The 21350-nt window shown below is 42.1% G+C and overlaps 1 protein-coding gene across 1 annotated transcript in view; it reads left to right on the forward strand.

The window, feature by feature from the left end:
- LOC117976498 (puromycin-sensitive aminopeptidase-like protein) overlaps positions 1 to 21350 on the forward strand; it is an 85882-nt gene that overhangs the window by 47816 nt on the left and 16716 nt on the right. Inside the window, 10 exon segments of the mRNA XM_055101783.2 lie at positions 1881 to 2002; positions 5239 to 5346; positions 8006 to 8140; positions 8142 to 8207; positions 8649 to 8745; positions 8870 to 8907; positions 9756 to 9866; positions 13255 to 13419; positions 14494 to 14598; positions 15028 to 15088. Coding sequence (XP_054957758.2) covers positions 1881 to 2002; positions 5239 to 5346; positions 8006 to 8140; positions 8142 to 8207; positions 8649 to 8745; positions 8870 to 8907; positions 9756 to 9866; positions 13255 to 13419; positions 14494 to 14598; positions 15028 to 15088 — 1008 coding nt within the window.

Raw genomic sequence — 21350 nt, forward strand, 5'->3', positions numbered from 1 at the left:
AGAATTATCAGTTATTTTACTATATCCATATATACCGTCCCAGTAACCTGTCATTCTCTTTAAAGAAAAAAGTATTCATTGTCCTCTTTAGATATTTACAAATATCTGATTTCTAAAAAATAAACATCACAAATGTCTATTCAATTAAGCTTCAGTTGAGTTGGTTTTTTCTCAGAATGATTAAGAATATAGCACTTTCATTAGTGGTGACTTTGCTCTAAAGGTCTGAAATTTTCACTTAAATTACTTTCAGAACCAGTTTGAGGCATCAGGCTAGAGACAGTTTGTTGTTTGTCATTCACTTATTCTGTAGACTCGCACTCCCCATAACTTTTGGTCCTTTCCAAAAGCAAATTCAATTTTATAAGATGAAGATTTGACTTTGAGATCATTCAAAAGAGTGTCAGAGGGGCCGGGCACAGTGGCTCATGCCTGTAATCCCAGCACTTCGGGAGGCCAAGGTGGGTGGATCACTTGAGGCCAGGAGTTTAAGACCAGCTGGCCAACATGGCAAACCCCTGTCTCTACTAAAAATGCAAAAATTAGCCAGGCGTGGTGGTGCCCGCCTGTAGTCCCAGCTACTCAGGAGGCTGAGGCACAATTGCTTGAACCCAGGAGGCGGAGGCTGCAGTGAGCCGAGATCACACCACTGTACTCCAGCCTGGGCAACAGAGTGAGCCTCTGTCTCAAAAAAAAAAAAAAAAGAGGGAGAAAGAGAAAGTCACAACATTTTGAACAATGTCAAATGTCATTGCTCTTTAGCATTCCAAAATGACAATTTGAAACATTAGGATATAAAAGTTTGGTATGATTGGTTAATTACTTTATAGTCATGCCCTATCTTTGATTTGTTAGACTTCCCATGCTTTAAATCTTGATATACGTAGGGCCTTTAAAATGGTCAACTAAAAAGTCACCATTCCTCTACGTTTTTTCGTGACTTGATTTGTAAAACACAGAATGGGATTACTGTTTTGCCATGCATCTGTATTTAGCAGATGATTACTAGATAATAATTATAATTTTTTATGTTATAAAAAAGAAAGTATATAAACTCAAAAAAGCTCACTTTTTTGTCTAAATTGTTTTTGCTCTTATACAATAGAATACATATTTAAGTTGTATTTTTATTTGCATTTAATAATTTATTAATTAAATGTATTTCTTTGTCAGATTTCAAATGATTGAGGTGACTTGTAAGAATTTGTTTTATGCCCTGTTGCTGATCAAATCATTGGTCTTCCCTATAGCTCCTTACAAAATTATGCAATCAGTGTTCCATTTGGAGTAAACATTTAGTGTCTTATCTTGATAGAGTAATTGGCTACATTTCTCTTTCTATGCATGAAGTTGTGTAAAAGGACCAATTCACATGTATAATTGGCAGAGAGCATGAATTCTGGACTTAACATTTTATCCCATTCTCACTACTTACTAATTGTATGACACTGGACAAGTTATTTAGCTTCTCAGCCTCAGTTTCCTCATCTGAAAAAATGAGGACAATATCTACTTCCAGGTTTATAAATAGTTATATATATTTTAAAAGCACTGTGCACAATAGCACATATCAGGCATTTAAGAATAAATGTTTGTTTCCTTTCCTGTTCTTATTTTCACATATTGGTAGTTTGAGACTAAGTTAATAACTTTTTAGGCAGTCACCCTAAACATGACTTTCAAGAGTTATTTTAGGATTAGTCTGCCTTCTACTTTAGTAAGTACTGTATTCTCTCCATTGCCAGGAGGAATATTTGAAAAAGGAAGGAATGATTTGAACATTGTAAATAGCTAACTGAATATAGTGTCTTGAGGACATATTTTTGGTAACTGTGTTTAACATCTCCATAAAAGTGTTTTTTATTTATCTTCAATCACAGGTATGGGAACCTTAAAGATAGATTTTGTTGGAGAGCTGAATGACAAAATGAAAGGTTTCTATAGAAGTAAGTATACTACCCCTTCTGGAGAAGTGCGCTATGCTGCTGTAACACAGTTTGAGGTATGGGTTATTCTTCTCTAAAATATTATTATTCTTAAATTAGGCATTCGGACAAAGCTGTGTTTTATTATGTGGGGTGATTATTTGAGGCTAGGTGCCCTTGGCCATGATTGTATTCACAATTTTAGAATTTTTATTTTATATTTAGCCATTATCTCTATAGAAAGGAGGGAATTAAGGGTATGGGTTGGGGAATGATTATATACAGTTATACACACAGACACTCAAACACACGACACATTTTGATACCTGAATTGCCTATATACTGTGTACCTTTCTTAAAATCATTCTCTTAGTATTTGACACCTATGGCTTTTCCTACAGTATTATTAGCTGTTTTCTAGAATTCCTTTCCTTCTTTGACATCTTTTGTTTATCTTACTGTAGTATCTGTGCTGTCTTTGATTTTTTTTCTCTGTGTGTGTGTGTGTGTGTGTGTGTGTGTGTGTATACATATATATATACACACACATATATATATTTGCTGTCCTACGTAGGCCAGGATGATTTTTATTTGTCAAGTATTTGCAAATTACATAAATTGTTTTGAATCTGCTAGTCGTATTTTTAAGTGTTAAATCTAATTAAATTTATTTCTATAAATTTCAGTATGGATAAAGAAACAATTCGTGATATCCATTCTTATGTTTCTGCCCATATCCCTATATTGTTTGCTTGTTTGGGATAACCTAAAATTTTTTATCCAGTTTACTACTAATTTGTTTTACCTGATGTATCTTCTGTTTCAATAATTTTATGTTACCTTCTGTTTAGAATAATATTTGCCACAGATATTTAGGTTTAATTCTGTGTTTGAATGATTCCAATGCCTTTCTCTACCCACTTTGAACACTTCATCCTGGAATGGTTGGCTGATGTATGTCTCTAAACAATTTTTTTTTAGGAGAAGGTATGTGGGTAATGTAATTCCTAAACCTTTGCTTTTCTGAAAAATCTTTCATTTGCCTTTATACATGACCAGATTTACTGGGTATATAGATTTGTTGATGAAAAAAGGTAAAAAGAGCAACTTTTGACATCCAGAGGTTGTCTGGCACTCACAGCTAGCCCATGTTATTCTCCCTATTAGACATAATATTACAGAATACCAACTTTAGACAAGGCTACTTGAGACCATAATAAAGTGAGACAAAACAAGGGATCCATAATTTTGCCTAGGTACAGTACATACAGGATCACTATGCTACCCGCAAAATATCAAACATCTCCATCTCTCAGTTAAAATGAGTGACTACTGCTTCTTTACCAATTACGGTTTTAGATTTGCTCTAGTCTGGCCTCCGTATAGATAAGATTTATTGAGATACGTACCCATAGAATTGCCTCATAGGACTTCTTGCAGCACTCAATCTAGAGTGAATCCCTGTTTACTTAGACCCTCTTCCAAATCATGTAAACCAAATCCCAAATCGTATAGTGGGTTCTTTCTTACATTCTTATGGAGACACCAGGGGTTCCCTATGGTGTGAGTTCTCTCTTGCCATGAGTAATAGGCCCAGCACATTCAATTGTAAGAGTAGTACAATCAGCTTACAATTTTTCACTTTCAAAAGTCTGTGAATATTGTTTCCAAAGTCTTCTACATCTCACTTTTTCAAGAGGAGGGGTCACAGACTAAAATGTTTCTTCTTCCTTTGTAGGTAAGATGTTGTTTCGTTTTGCTTTATTTTCTTCCTGCTTGCTTGTTAAATTATATCTTGATATCGAAAATTAAACTGTTTTTTAAACCAGGTGTTCACTTTTCATTGATTTTTGCATAGTACTTGGTGAACCCTATTGATTTTTAGATTCAGGTAATTTTTCAGTGTGAAAGAGTTTTTCTGTTATATCTTCACTGTGATATCCATTCCATTCCCTTCTCAGTTAATACTCAGTTTAGCTCTAGTATCTGTCTCTCAAATTATGTTTAATTGCTTTTATCACTTTGTCCTTTAGATATTTTCAAACTTAAATCTTGTTATCTATGTCATTAATTTCCTTTAGTATAAATTCATTTCTCTACTGCTGCTGCTTCTAATTTAAATGCTTCTGTGCTGCCATTTCTTTCCTTATACTCTCCCTTCTTTTCAGATGTCTTTTTTATTCATTGATAGAATTCATTATTTATTTAATGTTTTTGAGAGTGTAGTCAGCCAAGTTTCTTCTACCTCTTTGGTTTGTTTGTTTGTTTGTTTGTTTGTTTTTTAGTCGGAGCCTTGCTCTGTCGCCCAGGCTGGAGTGCAGTGGTGCAATCTTGGCTCACTGCAACCTCCGCTTCCCAGGTTCGAGCCATTCTCCTGCCTCAGCCTCCTGAGTAGCTGGGATTACAGGCACGTGTCACCATGCCTGGCTTATTTTTGTATTTTTAGTAGAGACGGGGTTTCACCATGTTGACCAGGCTGGTCTCGAACTCCTGACCTCAGGTGATCCGCCCACCTCGGCCTCGCAAAGTGCTGGAATTACAAGCATGAGCCACTGCACCCAGCCTGTTGTTTCTTTTTATGATACAGAATCTTGTCATTGGTTCCATTTTATTTACTAAATAAATGGAAAATTCTGTTTACTAAAGTGTCTTTCCTTTATAACTGATACCCTGCAGAACCCCTAAGTTTTATTTTGCTTTCATAAGTTTGCTCTTTTTTAAATTTTTAATGAAAGAGTAAGGACTCAAGTAGGTCAAGTGGCGGCAGTTTTATGTGTGGCATATGGAAGTGCCATTAAATGAATGACCTGTCTTGAATTGATAGAGCATCTGTCTTTATTCCCATTGCTGCCATTCCAGATAAAGAACAAAGCACATCAAAGATTGAGGCTATTTTTATTTTTAATTCAAAAATAAAAGCCAGAGAGGCAACTTACCATGCTTTCCCAACTTTGAATTCTTATAGCATACTCTTTACTGTTCTGTGCTCTGTGTTGTGTTAACATTATTGATTTGAAGGCATTTGCATTAAGTTTGAAATGTTAAAATGTAAACAAAAATTTAGTTGTAAATAATTATAATATATTGTTAAAATCCATAGCAGACACTGTTCCTGGATATTTGCTGGAATGGCAGTGGTAGCAAGTGTTGTCTTTTCTTTCTAGTTAATGCCTAGCTTGTTGCCTGGCACTGAAGAGAAAGTAAATATTTGATCAAGGGAATGAATGAATGACAGAGGGAAATGGCGACTGCTTTATGAAATAACTTGTTAGGTTAATTCTAAGGTATTTATATTTCATATTCTTTTCTTAAGGCTACTGATGCCCGAAGGGCTTTTCCTTGCTGGGATGAGCCTGCTATCAAAGCAACTTTTGATATCTCATTGATTGTTCCTAAAGACAGAGTAGCTTTATCAAACATGGTATGTATGTGTTTATAAGTTTATCTAAAATTCTAATAGGCTTTAGCAGATTTAGTTTGCTGATTAGATGGGATAATATGAAACCACCTACCACAGTGCTGGTATATTATAGGAACATAAATATTAGTTTTCTTTATTTTCAATAAGCCTCTTTTTCTTTCTTTTTTTTCTTTTTTTCTGTAGAGTTGGGGTCTCATTATGTTGCCCAGGCTGGTCTCAAACTCCTGGGGTCAATCTGTCTTCCTGCCTCAGCCTCCCAAAGTGCTGGGATTACAGGCATGAGCCACCATGCCCAGCCAAGACCTCTTTTTCTTGATAGCTTTATTTTTGGAGGATTTTCTCCTTGTCAAATTCCTTGTTAAATACATTTATAAGATTATCTACTTCTTTTAATTTAGAGAGGTAAATTGACAAGTTTAATAGATTTATAGTAACTAAAAGCAAAAGTCTTGGGCTGGATATGGTGGCTTACACCTGTCATCCCAGCACTTTGGGAAGTCAAGTTAGGCAGATCGCTTGAGGTCAGGAGTTGAAGACCAGCCTGGCCAACATGGTGAAATCCTGTCCTTACTAAAAATACAAAAATTATCTGAGTGTGGTTGCACTCACCTGTAGTCCCAGCTAGTTGGGAGGCTGAGGTGGGAGGATCACTTGAACCCAGGAAGCGGAGGTTGTAGTGAGCTGAGATCACACCACTGCACTCCAGCCTGGGTGACAGAGCCAGACCCTATCTCAGAAAAGAAAAGAACAAAAAAGAAAAAGGTCTTGACTTATTAAATGTCATAAGAAAGCCAGGTACAGTGACTCTTGCTTGTAATCTCAGTGCTTTGGGAGGCTAAGGCAGGAGGATTGCTTGAGGCCAGGAGTTTGACACCAGTCTGGGCAACATAGTGAGACCTCATTTCTACAAAAGATTTAAAACTTAAAAGTTAGCCAGGTATGGTGGCAGGTGTCTGTAATCCTAACTACTTGGGAGGCTAATGTGGGAGGATCTCTCGAACTTAGGAGTTTGAGGCTACAGGGAGCATGATTGCGCCACTGTATTCCAGCCTGGGTGACAGAACAAGACCCCATCTCTTAAAAAAAAAAAAAAAGGCCAGGCATGGTGGCTCATGCCTGTAATCCCAGCACTTCAGGAGGCTGAGGCAGGTGGATCATTTGAGGCCAGGAGTTCGAGACCAGCCTGGCCAACATGGTGAAACCCCATCTCTACTAAAAATACAAAAATTAGCCAGATATGGTGGCAGGCACCTGTAACCCCAGCTACTTGGGAGGCTGAGGCAGGAGAATTGCTTGAACCTGGGAGGCGGAGGCTGCAGTGAGTTGAGATCGCGCCACTCCGCTCCAGCCTGGGTGACAGAGCAAGACTCCATCTCGGGGGAAAAAAAAAAAAAAAGGTTGCAACAGAGCAAGACCCTGTCTCTATGTTTTTAAAAAGTTCAAAAAATTCAAAAGATGTAGCTGCGTAATGAAGTATATTTAGGTTTCTGGCTGTTTGTATTCTTGGAATGTATTCTCTTCACCAGTGTTATTGATCTCATTCATGAACAGGGTAAGCATTCCCCACTTGAAGTGTGTTGTCTAGGACTGTCTTGTGTGGGGAACTTGGAAAAACCTGCTGCAACTGAAAATAACTCTTTTATGTATTTACTGGGGGAGAGCATCCCATAAATAGAATGTCATTCTCTTCACACATATTCTTAGAAGAGGAGGCTAATATATTAAACGGAAATATTCATTCACACTTTAGTATGAGTGAATTTATCAGTGTGTTCTTGAATAAGTCTTCCTTGGAAGGAAGAATAGAGAGAGCTTGAGGAAATGGAGCCTGAATAGGAAAAAGAGGGAGAACACCAAAGGAAATTAGGGACTCCAAAGGTAAAGTTGAAATTTCTTCACAAATAAGCTTAGAGCCAACTTTGGTAGAGAATGCCCTCGATCTAGAAGTTTGTATCCTTTGAAATGGGAGATTCTACAATTATATTATATTTTATTTATTTATTTTTGAGAAGGAGTCTCGCTGTGTCGCCCAGGCTGGAGTGCAGTGGTGTGATCCCAGCTCACTGCAAGCTCCGCCTCCCTGGTTCACGCCATTCTCCTGCCTCAGCCTCCCGAGTAGCTGGGATTACAGGCACCCCCCACCATGCCTGGCTAATGTTTTGTATTTTTAGTAGAGACGGGGTTTCACCATGTTAGCCAGGATGGTCTTGATCTCCTGACCTTGTGATTCGCCCGCCTAAGCCTCCCAAAGTGCTGGGATTACAGGCGTGAGCCACCGCGCCTGGCCCCTATTTTATTCTTATTAATAGTCGTTTTCTCCTAAACTTATGTCAGTTGAAAAGTATGAAGCCCTTACTTAAATCATCCCAATGCCTGGCTTATAATAAGTATTCGAGAAAAGTCCATTCCTCTTTTCTCTCACAGGTCCTTGGTAGTTTTAACACTTCAGCCTCCAGCTTCTTAGTATGAGTGTTTTATCAGACCACTTTCCTCCTTAAAGACAGCATAAAAGCACTGGATGAATTGGGGTAGAGAAATAAGCCATGCTAGAATAGAAAGGGGGAAAGAGATGCAATAAAGCCTACAGTTTTTGGCTGGTATTTGCTCTATGGTATTAATGTAAACCTATTTAAATTTTTCTTTTTTTTCTTTCTTAAAGAATGTAATTGACCGGAAACCATACCCTGATGATGAAAATTTAGTGGAAGTGAAGTTTGCCCGCACACCTGTTACGTCTACATATCTGGTGGCATTTGTTGTGGGTGAATATGACTTTGTAGAAACAAGGTCAAATCGATGGTGTGTGTGTCCGTGTTTACACTCCTGTTGGCAAAGCAGAGCAAGGAAAATTTGCGTTAGAGGTAAATGTACTTGAAGAGGATTGTTCCAACAGTCCATAACTCCAGGTTGGGGAATTTACATTTCTGGTCAATTATTAGTACAGTTATTTATAATTTAATCTGAAAGTTGTGCTACTTGGTTTATTTTTAATAGAATTTAGGAAATGCCAACCTTGGTGTTTCGTTATTTTACAAAATAATTAAGAGAATGTAAGAGTGGAATTTCTCTAGGGAATGGGTTGGAAAATATGTAGTTATATTTTTCATATCAAGTTATAAATGGATTAAAGTTTGGCCATTGTATTCAAAGTTTGGAGCTAAGGCAGTCTTCGGAGGTAGGGCTCCCCGGGATTCATTTCTAGTAATTTAAGATACATTGGCTTGCAACAGGATTCCTTTGTGGGTTTCAATATGAATTATAATAACATTTATTAGATGGTTATTTTGTTTATACTTTTATAGGTTGCTGCTAAAACCTTGCCTTTTTATAAGGACTACTTCAATGTTCCTTATCCTCTACCTAAAATTGATCTCATTGCTATTGCAGACTTTGCAGCTGGTAAAGTAAATTTCATTTTATTGCTGAATTGTAATAACTTTTTAAAATTTTGTGACTTTTGATGCAAGAGTATATATATATATATATATATATCTCAATAAATGTTTATGTTTATTTTGTGAAGGTGCCATGGAGAACTGGGACCTTGTTACTTATAGGTATGTTAATGATGTATTACCCTGCCTTATCTTTTCAAATCACTGATTTCAAAAGGGCTTCCCTCCTAATCACAGTTGAGTAGCTTCTGCTTTACGATATGGTGTAAATTTTTCTACCTTCCCCCACTTCCATGCACATTTCAAGAATGCAGATGGACACCTCTCCCTTTGGTGCTACTGTCTGAGGGTGTAAGATTTTAAAGTGAGCATCTGGCGGTAGTAGCATTTTTAGATATATTCTTGGCTAAGTTTCTCATTGCAGTGCCTTTCTTTCCTGCCAGTAGTTTCATAGCTATTTATCCAGCTTGGAGAACCTTCCCTAATTTCATATCTTCTAGCCAAGTGTTTACATGTCTGTCACCACAACATAAACATGTGAGTTGAATAACTTTTAAAAGCAGAGTCTGTCTGTAAACAAGTTTTTGCCTTCTACTTTCAATTGCCTTCTTAGATGAGCTAAGTGTTGGACAGCCGGCTCAGTGCTGTTTTTGGGACTATGGAATGCATCTTCCTCCACCACTCCCCTCATTTAATGGAAGGACTTTCTTCTCTCTCCATCTAGCACAGTAATCGCTAATCCCTTAGACAATGTTTTCCCAAAATTTCAGGCAGCTATTCTATCAACAAACTGATAATTAAACTTGTGTCACATCTTTGATATTCTGTTGTATTAATTCTGTTGGGGTAGTCTTTAATCTTCGTGAAACTTTTTCTTCCATATTAGGAAGTATTTTCCTAATATCTCTAAAGCCTAACTTGTCCATCTGACTTACTGTCTGAATCTTCCCAACTTATGCATGCCCACTTTTATTGTTTAAATTTGTTTCTTTTTTTTTTTTTAAACATAAGGAGACTGCATTGCTTATTGATGCAAAAAATTCCTGTTCTTCATCCCGCCAGTGGGTTGCTCTGGTTGTGGGACATGAACTCGCCCATCAATGGTTTGGAAATCTTGTTACTATGGTATTTAATATTTTTAAGTGCTCAAATATATTTATCTTCATCCTACTCCACATTATTTTGGCTACATAGTATTTCAAGTTTGGCTGCAACACTGTGCCAAAAAATAATTGAGTGATAGAAAAGTATTATTTTAAAAGGTCCACTTTGAAAGGGCTTATCAGAATCTCTGCATTGAACAAGGGCATATGGACAGTCTTTATTCAACAGACACTTCCTAAACTGTTCTAAAATTTGTCTGCAAATGGGAAAAGTCAAGATACTAATTTGGGTGAGAGAAAAAGATTCCTCTTAGGTGTAGATGAATGAATCATGCAGTGAGATTCCAGGCTAACTGTAGTTTCTTGAATCTTATTTGTTAATCTGATTCACAGCTGAAAAGTAACCTGATGAATAACAAACTGATCTTTAATTAGAGAGAAGTGTTTTTAGGAGTCAGTTTTTTCATTGCCTAAAATGTGAAGTTGAAATTTAATGAAATAAAAGTAAACAAACTGCAGAGTGACTGCAGAATAAAGCTGTATTAAAATTCCATCTGTTCTGTTGAAATCCTTATAATGTTTGCAGTAATGATCTCTGTCCTTCAGTCCTGATTTTTCACTCTTACTCTAAGTAAATACTATTTATGAATGCCAACTGTGTTAGAGCTTGGGAGCACAGGATTTAATAAGGGAACTAGATGTACCTCTGCAATTAAATAACTGGAGATTCTGGAGCCAGCTAGATTCCCTGACATTTTAGGCTGCCAAAGAGCAGAACCTGATTTGAATGTAGATTGAGTCCATACGTCATATAAATAAGAATGTAAGACATTTATCAACTATTACGTGTCTCAGAGAGTTTCTACAGAAAGTCAACCCTTGAAAATAAATCTTTTCCTTTTATTTTGGATGTTTAAAATTTTACAGGTGAAAAAAATTCTTTGAAATATAATTTCAGGCCGGGCACGGTAGCTCACGCCAGTAATCCCAGCACTTTGGGAGGCCGAGGCGGGTGGATCACTTGAGGTCACGTGTTTGAGACCACCCTGACCAATGTTGCGAAACTCCATCTCCACTAAAAAAAAATAGAAAATTAGCTGGGCGTGGTGGTGTGCGCCTGTAATCCTAGCTACTCTGGAGGTTGAGGCAGAAGAATCGCTTGAACCTGGGAGGCAGAGGTTGCAGTGAGCCGAGATCACGCCACTGCACTCCAGCCTGGGCAACAAGAGCGAAACTCCATCTCAAAAAAAAAAAAAAAAAAAAAAAGAAATATAATTTCATGTGGAACTATGTGTTGGTGCCTGTATTCAAATATGTGAAGAAATGGCCTTTTCTTCTAATGCAGCGAGTTTGCTACTTTGTACCAAATAAGTGTTTTGCTTGGCTTTGAGATAACTTTATGATTTTATTTTGAAACTACAAGCAATAAATTTTAGTAGGGGAAATGTGTACATTCTTATTAAACAACTTTTTACTGGTTTTATGTAACTATTCTAGTTATTAGAACTGAAATTCCAAGGGCTTAGGGATAGGTTGGAAAATAAGTTTCATTTTATGCTAGTTTATTTTAGGAAGCTACTAGGCAAATAGCCACTTATCACTTAATATCAAAATAATTTTTTTTAAGACAGAGTCTCACTCTGCCAGTTAAACTGGAGTGCAATGGCACAATCATGGTTCATTACAGTCTTGACCTCTGGGCTCAAGCAATCCTCCTGTCTCTGCCTCCTGAGTAGCTGCAATTACAGGTGTGTGGCACCATGCCCAGCTTATTTTTGCACTTTTTGTAGAGACAAGGTTTCACTGTATTGCCTTTTGTAGAGACAGGGTTTCACTTTGTTGCCTAAACTGGTCTCAAACTCCTGGGCTCAAGCAATCCTCCCACCTCAGCCTCCCAAAGTGCTGGGATTACAGGCATGAGCTACCACACCTGGCCTTTTCTGGGGGGACTGGTTGGGGATGGAGAATAGGATCTCGCTTTGTTACCCAAGCCGGAGTGCAGTGGCACAATCATGGGTCAGTGCAGCTTCATCTTCCTGGGCTTATGTAATCCTCTTGCCTCAGCCTCCCAAGTAGCTGGGACCACAGGTGTGTGTCACCATGACCAGCTAATTTTTTTTTACTTTTTAATTTTTTTAGAGATGGAGTCTCACTGTGTTACCCAGGCTTATCTCAAACTCCTGGGCTCAAGTGATCTTCCTGCCTTGACCTCCCAGAGTATTGGCATTACAGGAGCAAGCCATTGTGCCTGGCCTGCTTTCTTTCACTAATAGGCTTAATCAACTTTAATAAAATTTAGATTAAGATCTTTAAAATTTTTTTAAAACTGATTTTATCTGTCACTCATATTCTTTGTCCATTCCATTTACTATGCATTCTTATTTAACAGGTGATAATTTTATATTCCATAAGTGCTTAAACACCATTCATTACTGAACTACATTTTTGTTTAATTTCACATAATTTTTATATAAGCAGTACCCTTTCTCAGTTTCTCTTGAACATTCAACTCATTAGTGAGTGGTTTTCCCCAGTCATTTCCATTTTTCTTTATTTGGCTCTGATAGTTTTCTGTTTTTGTTTTTCAGAGATAATCCTTTACTATACTAAATTCTACGTGATTATATTTTCCACCTCTATTTGCCTATATTTATCTGCTGTCTTTTCCTTTTCCATATATGGGCTTATTTTTTTTTTCCCTCTTCTTCCTTTTCTACCTTTGGTATTTAAAAAGTTACTTAGGACTGAGTGCACTGGCTTACGTGTGTAATCCCAGCACTTTGGCAGGCTGAGGCGGGAGGGTTGCTTGAGCCCCGGTGTTCAAGGCTGCAGTGAGCTACGATGGTGCCCCTGCCACTCCAGCCTGGGCAACAGAATGAGACCCTGTCTGGGTTTGGGGGAGGTTATTTACAATGTTTTGAAAATACCCTTTGGCCCAGGCATGGTGGCTCACACCTGTAATCCCAGCACTTTGGGAGGCTGAGGCAGGTGGATCACTTGAGGTCAGAAGTTCGAGACCAGCCTGGCCAACATGGCAAAACCCCGTCTCTACTAAAAATACAAAAATTAGCCAGGCATAGTGATACATGCCTGTAATCCCAGCTACTGGTGAACACTCCAGTCTGGTGACAAAACAAGACTTTGTCTCAAAAAAAAAAAAAAAAGAAAGAAAAGGAAAAGAAAATGACCCTCAGATATAATTCTAATATCACCAGTTGGCCTTTCTTGACATCTCTTTTAGTCTTCTCTCTTTTTCAGAAATGTGAGTTCTTTGCCAAATGTTTTGAACTGAATTTTAGGTCATTAAATTGTGAGTTTTGGAATACAGTGGAAGGGACATGTGAGTGTTTTAGATTAGTAGAATGACAATCATTTCAATTTCTTTAAGTATTTTCATCTTTTGTTTTTAGGAATGGTGGACTCATCTTTGGTTAAATGAAGGTTTTGCATCCTGGATTGAATATCTGTGTGTAGACCACTGCTTCCCAGAGTATGATATTTGGACTCAGTTTGTTTCTGCTGATTACACCCGTGCCCAGGAGCTTGACGCCTTAGATAACAGCCATCCTATTGAAGTGAGCCATGCTTTCTAACCATTAGCCTATGACTGCTCTCATTTACAATGAAATACGTAATTTGTTACATAGATACTTTGGACTTTGAAAAGAAGAGAAAATAGCATGGGTGATTTTACTGGTTCATATTTCTAGTCTTGAAAAGCTAGTAAGTCTAAGTTCTAATTAAACATTTCTTTTAAAGGTAGGCAGTAAAAAAAAATTGGTCTGGCCAGGCGCAGTGGCTTACGCCTGTAATCCTAGCATTTTGGGAGGCTGAGGCGGGTGGATCACCTGAGGTCGGGAGTTTGAGACCAGCCTGACCAACATGGAGAAACCCCGTCTTTACTAAAAATACAAAATTAGCTGGGCACGGTGGCGCATGCCTGTAATCCCAGCTACTCGGGAGGCTGAGGCAGGAGAATCACTTGAACCTGGGAGGCAGAGGTTGCGGTGAGCCGAGATCGTGCCATTGCACTCCAGCCTGGGCAACAACAGCAAAAAACTCTGCCAAAAAAAAGAAAAAGTAGTATGGGAGAAATCATACCTATTGGGTAACACTATGGTTCCATTGTTTATGTCAAGGAAAATTCTGGACATATTTTATTGTCAGGGTCTGTTTTATGAATACTTTAATTCTCTTGACTTAGCCTATCCCTACTTCAGTTTATATATATAAATTTTGTATCTAAAGAACTAGAGTTATAATCCTACTTCAACATATTTAATTAGGCTCCCATATAATTGTAATTCATTACAATTAGTGCAAGAAATCTAATGTTCTTCACCTCCATGTCTTCCTCATCACTCCTCTGCAACTACCCCAAAAATAAACAGAACCATAGTGGCTTCTTTCCCAGCAGAACAAAGCCAGGACTGGAACCCAGGCTCTAAGGGATGACAGGAATCATGTTCTATTCAACTTTATTATTATTAGTTACTACATTTTTTTGAGGACCATCGTTATACATTATGAGTGAGTTAAAGGCAGAAAAATGTAAGTTAGAAGGGTTTTCCTAAGAAAGCGTTTTATGTAATTCAGTAGTACAGGCTATCTGCTTCCTGTCATAACCCTGAATCACACTGTCTTGCCAGGTCAGTGTGGGCCATCCATCTGAGGTTGATGAGATATTTGATGCTATATCATATAGCAAAGGTGCATCTGTCATCCGAATGCTGCATGACTACATTGGGGATAAGGTAAAAAAAAAAAAAAACTTTAAATATTTTATTCTTTTATGGTGAAATCATAAGAGTTTTGCATGAAAAAAAGTCTCACTTTATTTGGATTAAGTTCCCAAATAGTTTCTGGCTTGTCATTTTTTTTAATGACCAAAAAGAATGAGAATTCAATTATTTGAAGTTGACTACTGTGGTCTCTTAGATGAGTGATGTGCAGGTGTGTTTGGGAGTGGAAATGGGAGGCTGTTATAAAACTTAAGAGCAAGAATAGAAGGCATAGAGTACGCATTATTAAATAAAAGGCAGTAGGCATCAGAAGGATATATGTGTTTCAGTGTATCTGATACTTGAGTATTTGAGTAAATTTGTTTTTGATTACTAATATACAAATATACTATAAATTCTGAGATCTGACTTCCCTGGATTTTAAAAATTGTGTTTTCTCAGGACTTTAAGAAAGGAATGAACATGTATTTAACCAAGTTCCAACAAAAGAATGCTGCCACAGGTAATCTTTAATAGCTTGAGATAGAAATGGAGAGAAAGTATTGTCACTCTATCCAGGCTGGGACATTTTATTTTTGTTCTGAATACTTAACTCAAGGTCAGGATCCATGTAATAAATAAATTAGCCCTATTTGAAGCTGTGTTCAGGTTGAATATCTCTAATCTGAAAATCTGAAATTTGAAATGCTCCAGAATCTGAAACTTTTTCTTTTCTTTCTTTCTTTTTTTTAATTAAAGTTCTAGGGTGCATGTGCACAATGTGCAGGTTTGTTACATCAGTATACATGTGCCATGTTGGTTTGCTGCACCCATTAACTCATCATTTACATTAGGTATTTCTCCTAATGCTATCCCTCCCCCAGCCCCCTACCCCATGACAGGCCCTGGTGTGTGATGTTCCCCGCCCTGTGTTCAAGTGTCCTCATTGTTCAATTCCCACCCAAAATCGGAAACTGTTTGAGTGCCAACGTGATGCTCAAAGGAAATGCTCATTGGAACATTTTAGATTTTGGATATTGCAATTATAGATGCTCAGCTAGTAAGTATAATGCAAATATTCCAAAATCCAAAAGAAATATGAAATTCAAAACATTTCTGGTCCCAAGCATTTTGGATAAGGGATACTCAACCTGCAGTAAGTCATAGGGTCAACATGAATCAGGACTCATTATCCCTTTGGTCATCCTCCAGCATTCTGCTTTCCATAACTGAATATTTTGCCAACTTAAAGAGTCTGGGCTGGGTGTGGTGGCTCACGCCTGTAATCCTAGCACTTTGGGAGGCCAGGATGTGAGGACTGATTGAGCCCAGGAGTTCAAGACCAGCTTGCAACATAGCGAGACCCCACCTCTACAGAAAATACAAAAATATTAGCCGGGTGTGGTGGTATGTGCCTGTAGTCCCAGCTACTCAGGAGGCTGAAGTGGGAAGGGTTACTTGAGCCCAGGAGTTTGAGGTTACAGTGAGCAATCATGGCACCACTGCACTCCAGCCTGGGCAACAGAACAAGATCCTGTCTCTGAAAAAATAAAAAATCAAGGGAATAGTCATGTGTTGCTTAACAACAGGGATATGTTCTGAGAAATATGTTGTCAGGCAATTTCATCAATATGTGAACATCATAGAATGTACTTACAGAAACCTACACAGTATGTCCTAGGCTATATACACCTAGCCTCCATGGTATATACCCTGTTGCTCCTAGGCTACAAAATACCTGTACAGCATGTTACTGTACTGAATACCATAGGCAATTATAACACAATAGTATTTGTATACCTGAACATTTCTAAATATAGAAAAATTACAGTAAAAATATGATATTAAAGATGCTCCATCAGCTGGCTGATATGCCTATAATCCCAGCACTTTGGGAGGCTGGGGCAGGTGGACTGCTTGAGTCCAGGAGTTGGAGACCAGCCTGGGCACCATGCCAAAACCTCGTCTCTATAAAAAGTACAAAAATTAGCTGGGTGTGGTGGCATGTGCCTGTAGTCCCAGCTACTTGGGAGGCTGAGGTAGGAGGATCATAGTTTCAAAGTGTGGCACTTACTGGTTCTCCACTCACTCCCTCCTGCCGTCTTGTGAAGAAGGTGCCTGCTTCCCCTTCCCCTTCTGCCGTGATTGTAAGTTTCCGGAACTGCAAGTCAATTAAGCCTGTTTCCTTTATAAATTACCCAATCTCAGGTATTTCTTTACATCAGTGTGAAAACAAATGAATACAGTCCCCTTCCCTGAGGTGCCTTCTCCTTAGGCAACCAGCTGCCCCCATGCTCCTCTTCTGCCCCCTTGGTATTTCCTTTCCCCTCATGAGGCCCAAGTGATCCACATGGCCAGCCCCAGCCCCATCCTACTGCAGGCCTGTGTGGCTGCTGGAGAGGCCAGGCTCCTTTCCGCACCCCGAGGCTGCCCAATATGCTTTCTGCATCCTGTAGAAAACTGACCCACTATTCTCATACTGGTGCAACTTCTTCCATTACCTCAAAACTGCACAACGTGAACTTGTTTCTTGTCTCTTCTTGCTAGGGCTGTCGTTGGGACAGTCCGAGATGGGGGGGTGGGGGGAGACAATGGATGAATGGATGGATGAATGGACAGTAGTCCAGGGAGATGTCCCTGTGTGTCCTGAACTGGGCCCTTCCTCCAATGAGAAGCCTTCCTGAGTGAGTTTATACAGTCATCCCTTGGTATCCATGGATTACTTCTAGGGTCCCCGGGGATGCCAAAATCCATGGATCCTCAAGTCTCTCACATAACATGGCCTAGTATTTACATATCAGCTATGCACATCCTCCCGTAGACATTAGACCATCTCTAGATTATTCATGATGTGTAATACAATGCAGATGCTACATAAATGGTCGTGATACTGGATTCTTTAGGGAATAATGACAAGAACAAAGTCTGCACATGTTCAATAGAAACATAACCATCCAATTTATTTTCTGAATATTTTCCATCTGCTGTTGCTGAATCTACAGATGCAGAGCTCCTGGATACAAGAGCCAAGTGTGCTTTGAGAGTAGGGTGGGTGAGGTTGCTAATGAGTACAGGGGAGCAGGTGTTGATCAGGAGGGCCCTGCACTGGGGCATCTGGACGTCCTGCCTCAGGACTTGAGACTCCAGTTGGATGGCACAGGTAGACTCAGCCCAGGTCAAAGCCGTCCCCTTGAAGTTTCATTTTATCCCAAGCTCTTTCTGGCCCCTGGAATTTGGCATCCCCTGGGCCCTGCGTGGAAGGACGGATGAACCAGGTTTTAGATAACATGTCTAGAAGAGTGAGCCCCTCCTGTGTGCCCGGCACTTTCCCCACAGGATCCTCTAGCTAGAATATCCAAGGGTCATGGAGAGAAATACCCAGTTAAAATATCAGAAATGAAAAAGTGATACCATTAGAGACACTAAAAAGACCATTAGGTAATAGTATTAGCTTTTGTATTCTGAGATCCAACAGCAGCAGTCACTTCCCTCCACCCCTATGTGTATCCCAGGACCACCCTGGGCGGGGAGGGCTGAGGTTAGGGAGCAGCCATGGATGCTCTGATGCTGGCCCTGGGCCTCGGGGGTGACAGTGATGAGGAACTGGGTGCACACATGAGTGGGGCAGCCGGGCCTGGCCAGAGAAGCAACACACACGTACACAGACGTGTTTACCCACATACACGTGTGCACGCACGTGCACAAACACATTGCAGGCAGGCATGTTGACGCCTCAGGCAGCGGAGGACCCTGACTCTGGGCGCTGCTGACCCAGGCAAGGCCCCATTGTGATGCGTGCCATGACCTGAGAATGTCACTGGTGCTTAGCACCTATCTGCTCTCTGGCCTGCCTCAGTGTTCTACAGCAGTTACACACAGGCAGTGGTATCTGTGAGCAGCTCTGTGGACTCAAAGGTTTTCTCCCTGAGAGGCATGACCCAGGCCAGCTGATTCATCAGAATCAGGTGAGCGTGACCTGCTCTCTTCCCTCCAGGCGGACTTGGGGACAGTGGCTACGGTGTGGGCGGTGTTGGCCTCTGTGGGGCAGCTACGGAGGAGGGTCATCCCTGAGCACTCACCAGGCGCCCGTTCTACACTGCCCGTGTAGACGATTGGCTCTTTCGTCTCCATGGTGGCTTCGTAGAGTGGGTGCTGTTCCCAAATGTCCCCATTCGACAGATGAGACGTCTGGGGTCAGAGAGGCAGTAACCGGCCTGGGAATCCGGACATGACCCTGAGTTTTGCTCTCAGCCCTGCCGTGTGCTGTGCTGGAATTCAGGCCTGAACCCTGTGACCTCCCTGCCCTAGATCCCAAATCTGCCCAGGTTTCCGATCCCGATGGGGCAGAGCCTGGTCCTGGCAGAGCCACTGGTATAGAGCCACTGGCACAGATCCACTGACAGTCCTCAGAACACCTCTGTGCCCTAAGCTGGGTCCTGATGGTCGCTGTGGGCCCCACTGAACACACATGGTCCCTTGTCCGGGGGAGCCTGCTGCCCTTGGGCAGCTGTGGAAAATGAAGGAGCCCTGGAGGGCTGGCTGAGGGGAGACCATCTTCCCTTCTGTTCAAAGGGGTCCGGACACTAGGGTTCTCCCCAGGTATTTCTTGCTCTGCGTGGTCCTCTTGAGGCCTCGCCCTCCTTTTGCCTCGAGTATTCCCAGGAGGGACGGTCCATCCAAGTGTTCTCCAGGACCAAGGACCCACTGTTCTTCCTCAGTGACCCAGGAAAATGAAGCCTCCTCCTGTTGGGACGGCTCAGAATGGTAGACTCCACAGTCCCTCCGCGAGAGACGTGGTTTCCATGCGTACAATAGATCTTTCTCATCCCCCAAACCCAACACCCTCCTGCTCAACAGGCGTTATTCCTAAAGTGGCTTCACTGTTCAGACTGAAGAGCCACGGTAGCCAAAGTGATGAGCGGAGTAGAACCGAGCGGTCAGGAGAGATCTTGTTCCCTGTAGGAAACTGGGCATCTCTGAGGCCCTGAGCATCCCATGAGGCCGATTGCACAGAGACCTCTGGTCGCTGACCCCAGTCTGCCTCCACATCCCTGGAATAGCCCATCATGGGCCCTTCACCCTTGGCAGGTGGAAACCATTCAACCTGCTAGGGCCGGTGTGCCCCCATTTCATGGCATTGGGGGACAACAGGATTCTCTGTCTAGGTCCCACTGTACTCAAGTCCTTGGGAAGATGCCCACCCCTGCTTGGGACTTGAGACTCCAGAGACTGGAGCAGCTGTGGGCCACTGGGTCTGGCCCCTTTTTCCCTGGGGGCGGCGGTGGAATGGGGGTTACGCAGCCAGCCAGCATCTGGGAGCCCGGCGAGAGCGGTTCAGGTGTTCTCCGAAGCCGCCGCGTACAGTGTAACCTTTAGACGATTTTGTCTCACAGGATGGACGTGGTAGAGGTCGCGGGTAGTTGGTGGGCACAAGAGCGAGAGGACATCATTATGAAATACGAAAAGGTACAAGTCGGTGTGCTTCTTGGAGGGAGGCCTCTTCCAGTGTGCCCTGGTCAAAGGGTCCCGGGCTCCCTAGGAGCACAGGGCAGGGACGGCTGGCCAATGCCCCCAGGCCCTTGCACCCTTTACCTTGGACCCCTCACCAAGGCTCCCTCTGGGCTACAGGGACACCGAGCTGGGCTGCCAGAGGACAAGGGGCCTAAGCCTTTTGGAAGATACAACAACAATGTCGATCATTTGGGGATTGTACAGTGAGTCCTCTGCACTCCCCTCACCCCTAAAGCACCTGTCTCAGCTCAGGGATGGGTTTGCTTTTAGAAAGGCCTTTCTGATGCAGGACATGTCTCACCAGGTCGGGTCAACCTCCTTTCCAGGGACAGAACTCCTCCCTGACTCCCCTGCAGGTCCAGCCTGAGGTTGTTGTTAGGCCAGAGGTGTGGGGCCCATCTAGGGAGCCGGTGGGAATGGAGACTGGGCTAGGTCAGGTCCCTGGGCGCTCAGCAGTTCTGTCGGCAAGTGAGCACAAGAGGAGCGGGGCAGCCTGAGGGTCTGGCCCTGTCTACCTGGAGACAACCCCAGTGAGATGCAAGGGTTATGGCCACAGGGTGAGGGGACGCCTGGCCCAGCCTCAGGGCTGTTGTCCAGCAGGTCTCTGAGGGCCCACCTGCCCCTGTTCTCCCCCATTCTCCTAGAGCTACAGCCCTCACTGTCCCGTGAGGGGAAAAGGCATGGTGACAGTGGGGGCTGTAGCCCTAGGAGAATGGGGGAGAAGATGGGCAGGGCCCCGTTCTGGGCATCTCACGGTGAGGCCAGGGAGGCAGCAGGGCTTGCGGCTAAAGACCTGGGTCTGGTGCTGGGAAGGGATCTGGGGCCGGGTAAGAGGAGCCCAGCCAGGAGCCCATCCCTCAGGGATCACAGGATGGAGAGACAGAGGATCCCTGGGGAGGTAGGGTGGGAGGGAGCTGATGAGCCGTGCCACTTCTGAAACGCAGGGTGTGTGGCTCGGGTGCAGGGAGAGGCAGGTGGATGCTGGGAGGTCAGAACCTGCAAGGGCCTTGGGGCTGTCAAGTGGGGTGGGCCCCTGGTGCAGCCAGAGTACACCGGGCAGGTCTCAGGGCAGGCTCCCTTGACCCTGGCGGGGTGATGTGGTCACTCCCTGAGGGACTCCTGTCAGGGCCCGGTCGCCCACCCTGGGCGGCCCCCATCCCATCTCAGGGCTAACCTTTCTCAGCTCCAGCAGAAAGCACCACCTCGAGTCCAGGACGGGCAGCCCCATTGGGCAGCCTGACCACCCCCCACGCCATGGGCCCCAGTAACCCCGG

The sequence above is a fragment of the Pan paniscus genome, chromosome 19, assembly GCF_029289425.2.
Source record: "Pan paniscus chromosome 19, NHGRI_mPanPan1-v2.0_pri, whole genome shotgun sequence".
Classification (NCBI taxonomy): Eukaryota; Metazoa; Chordata; class Mammalia; order Primates; family Hominidae; genus Pan; species Pan paniscus.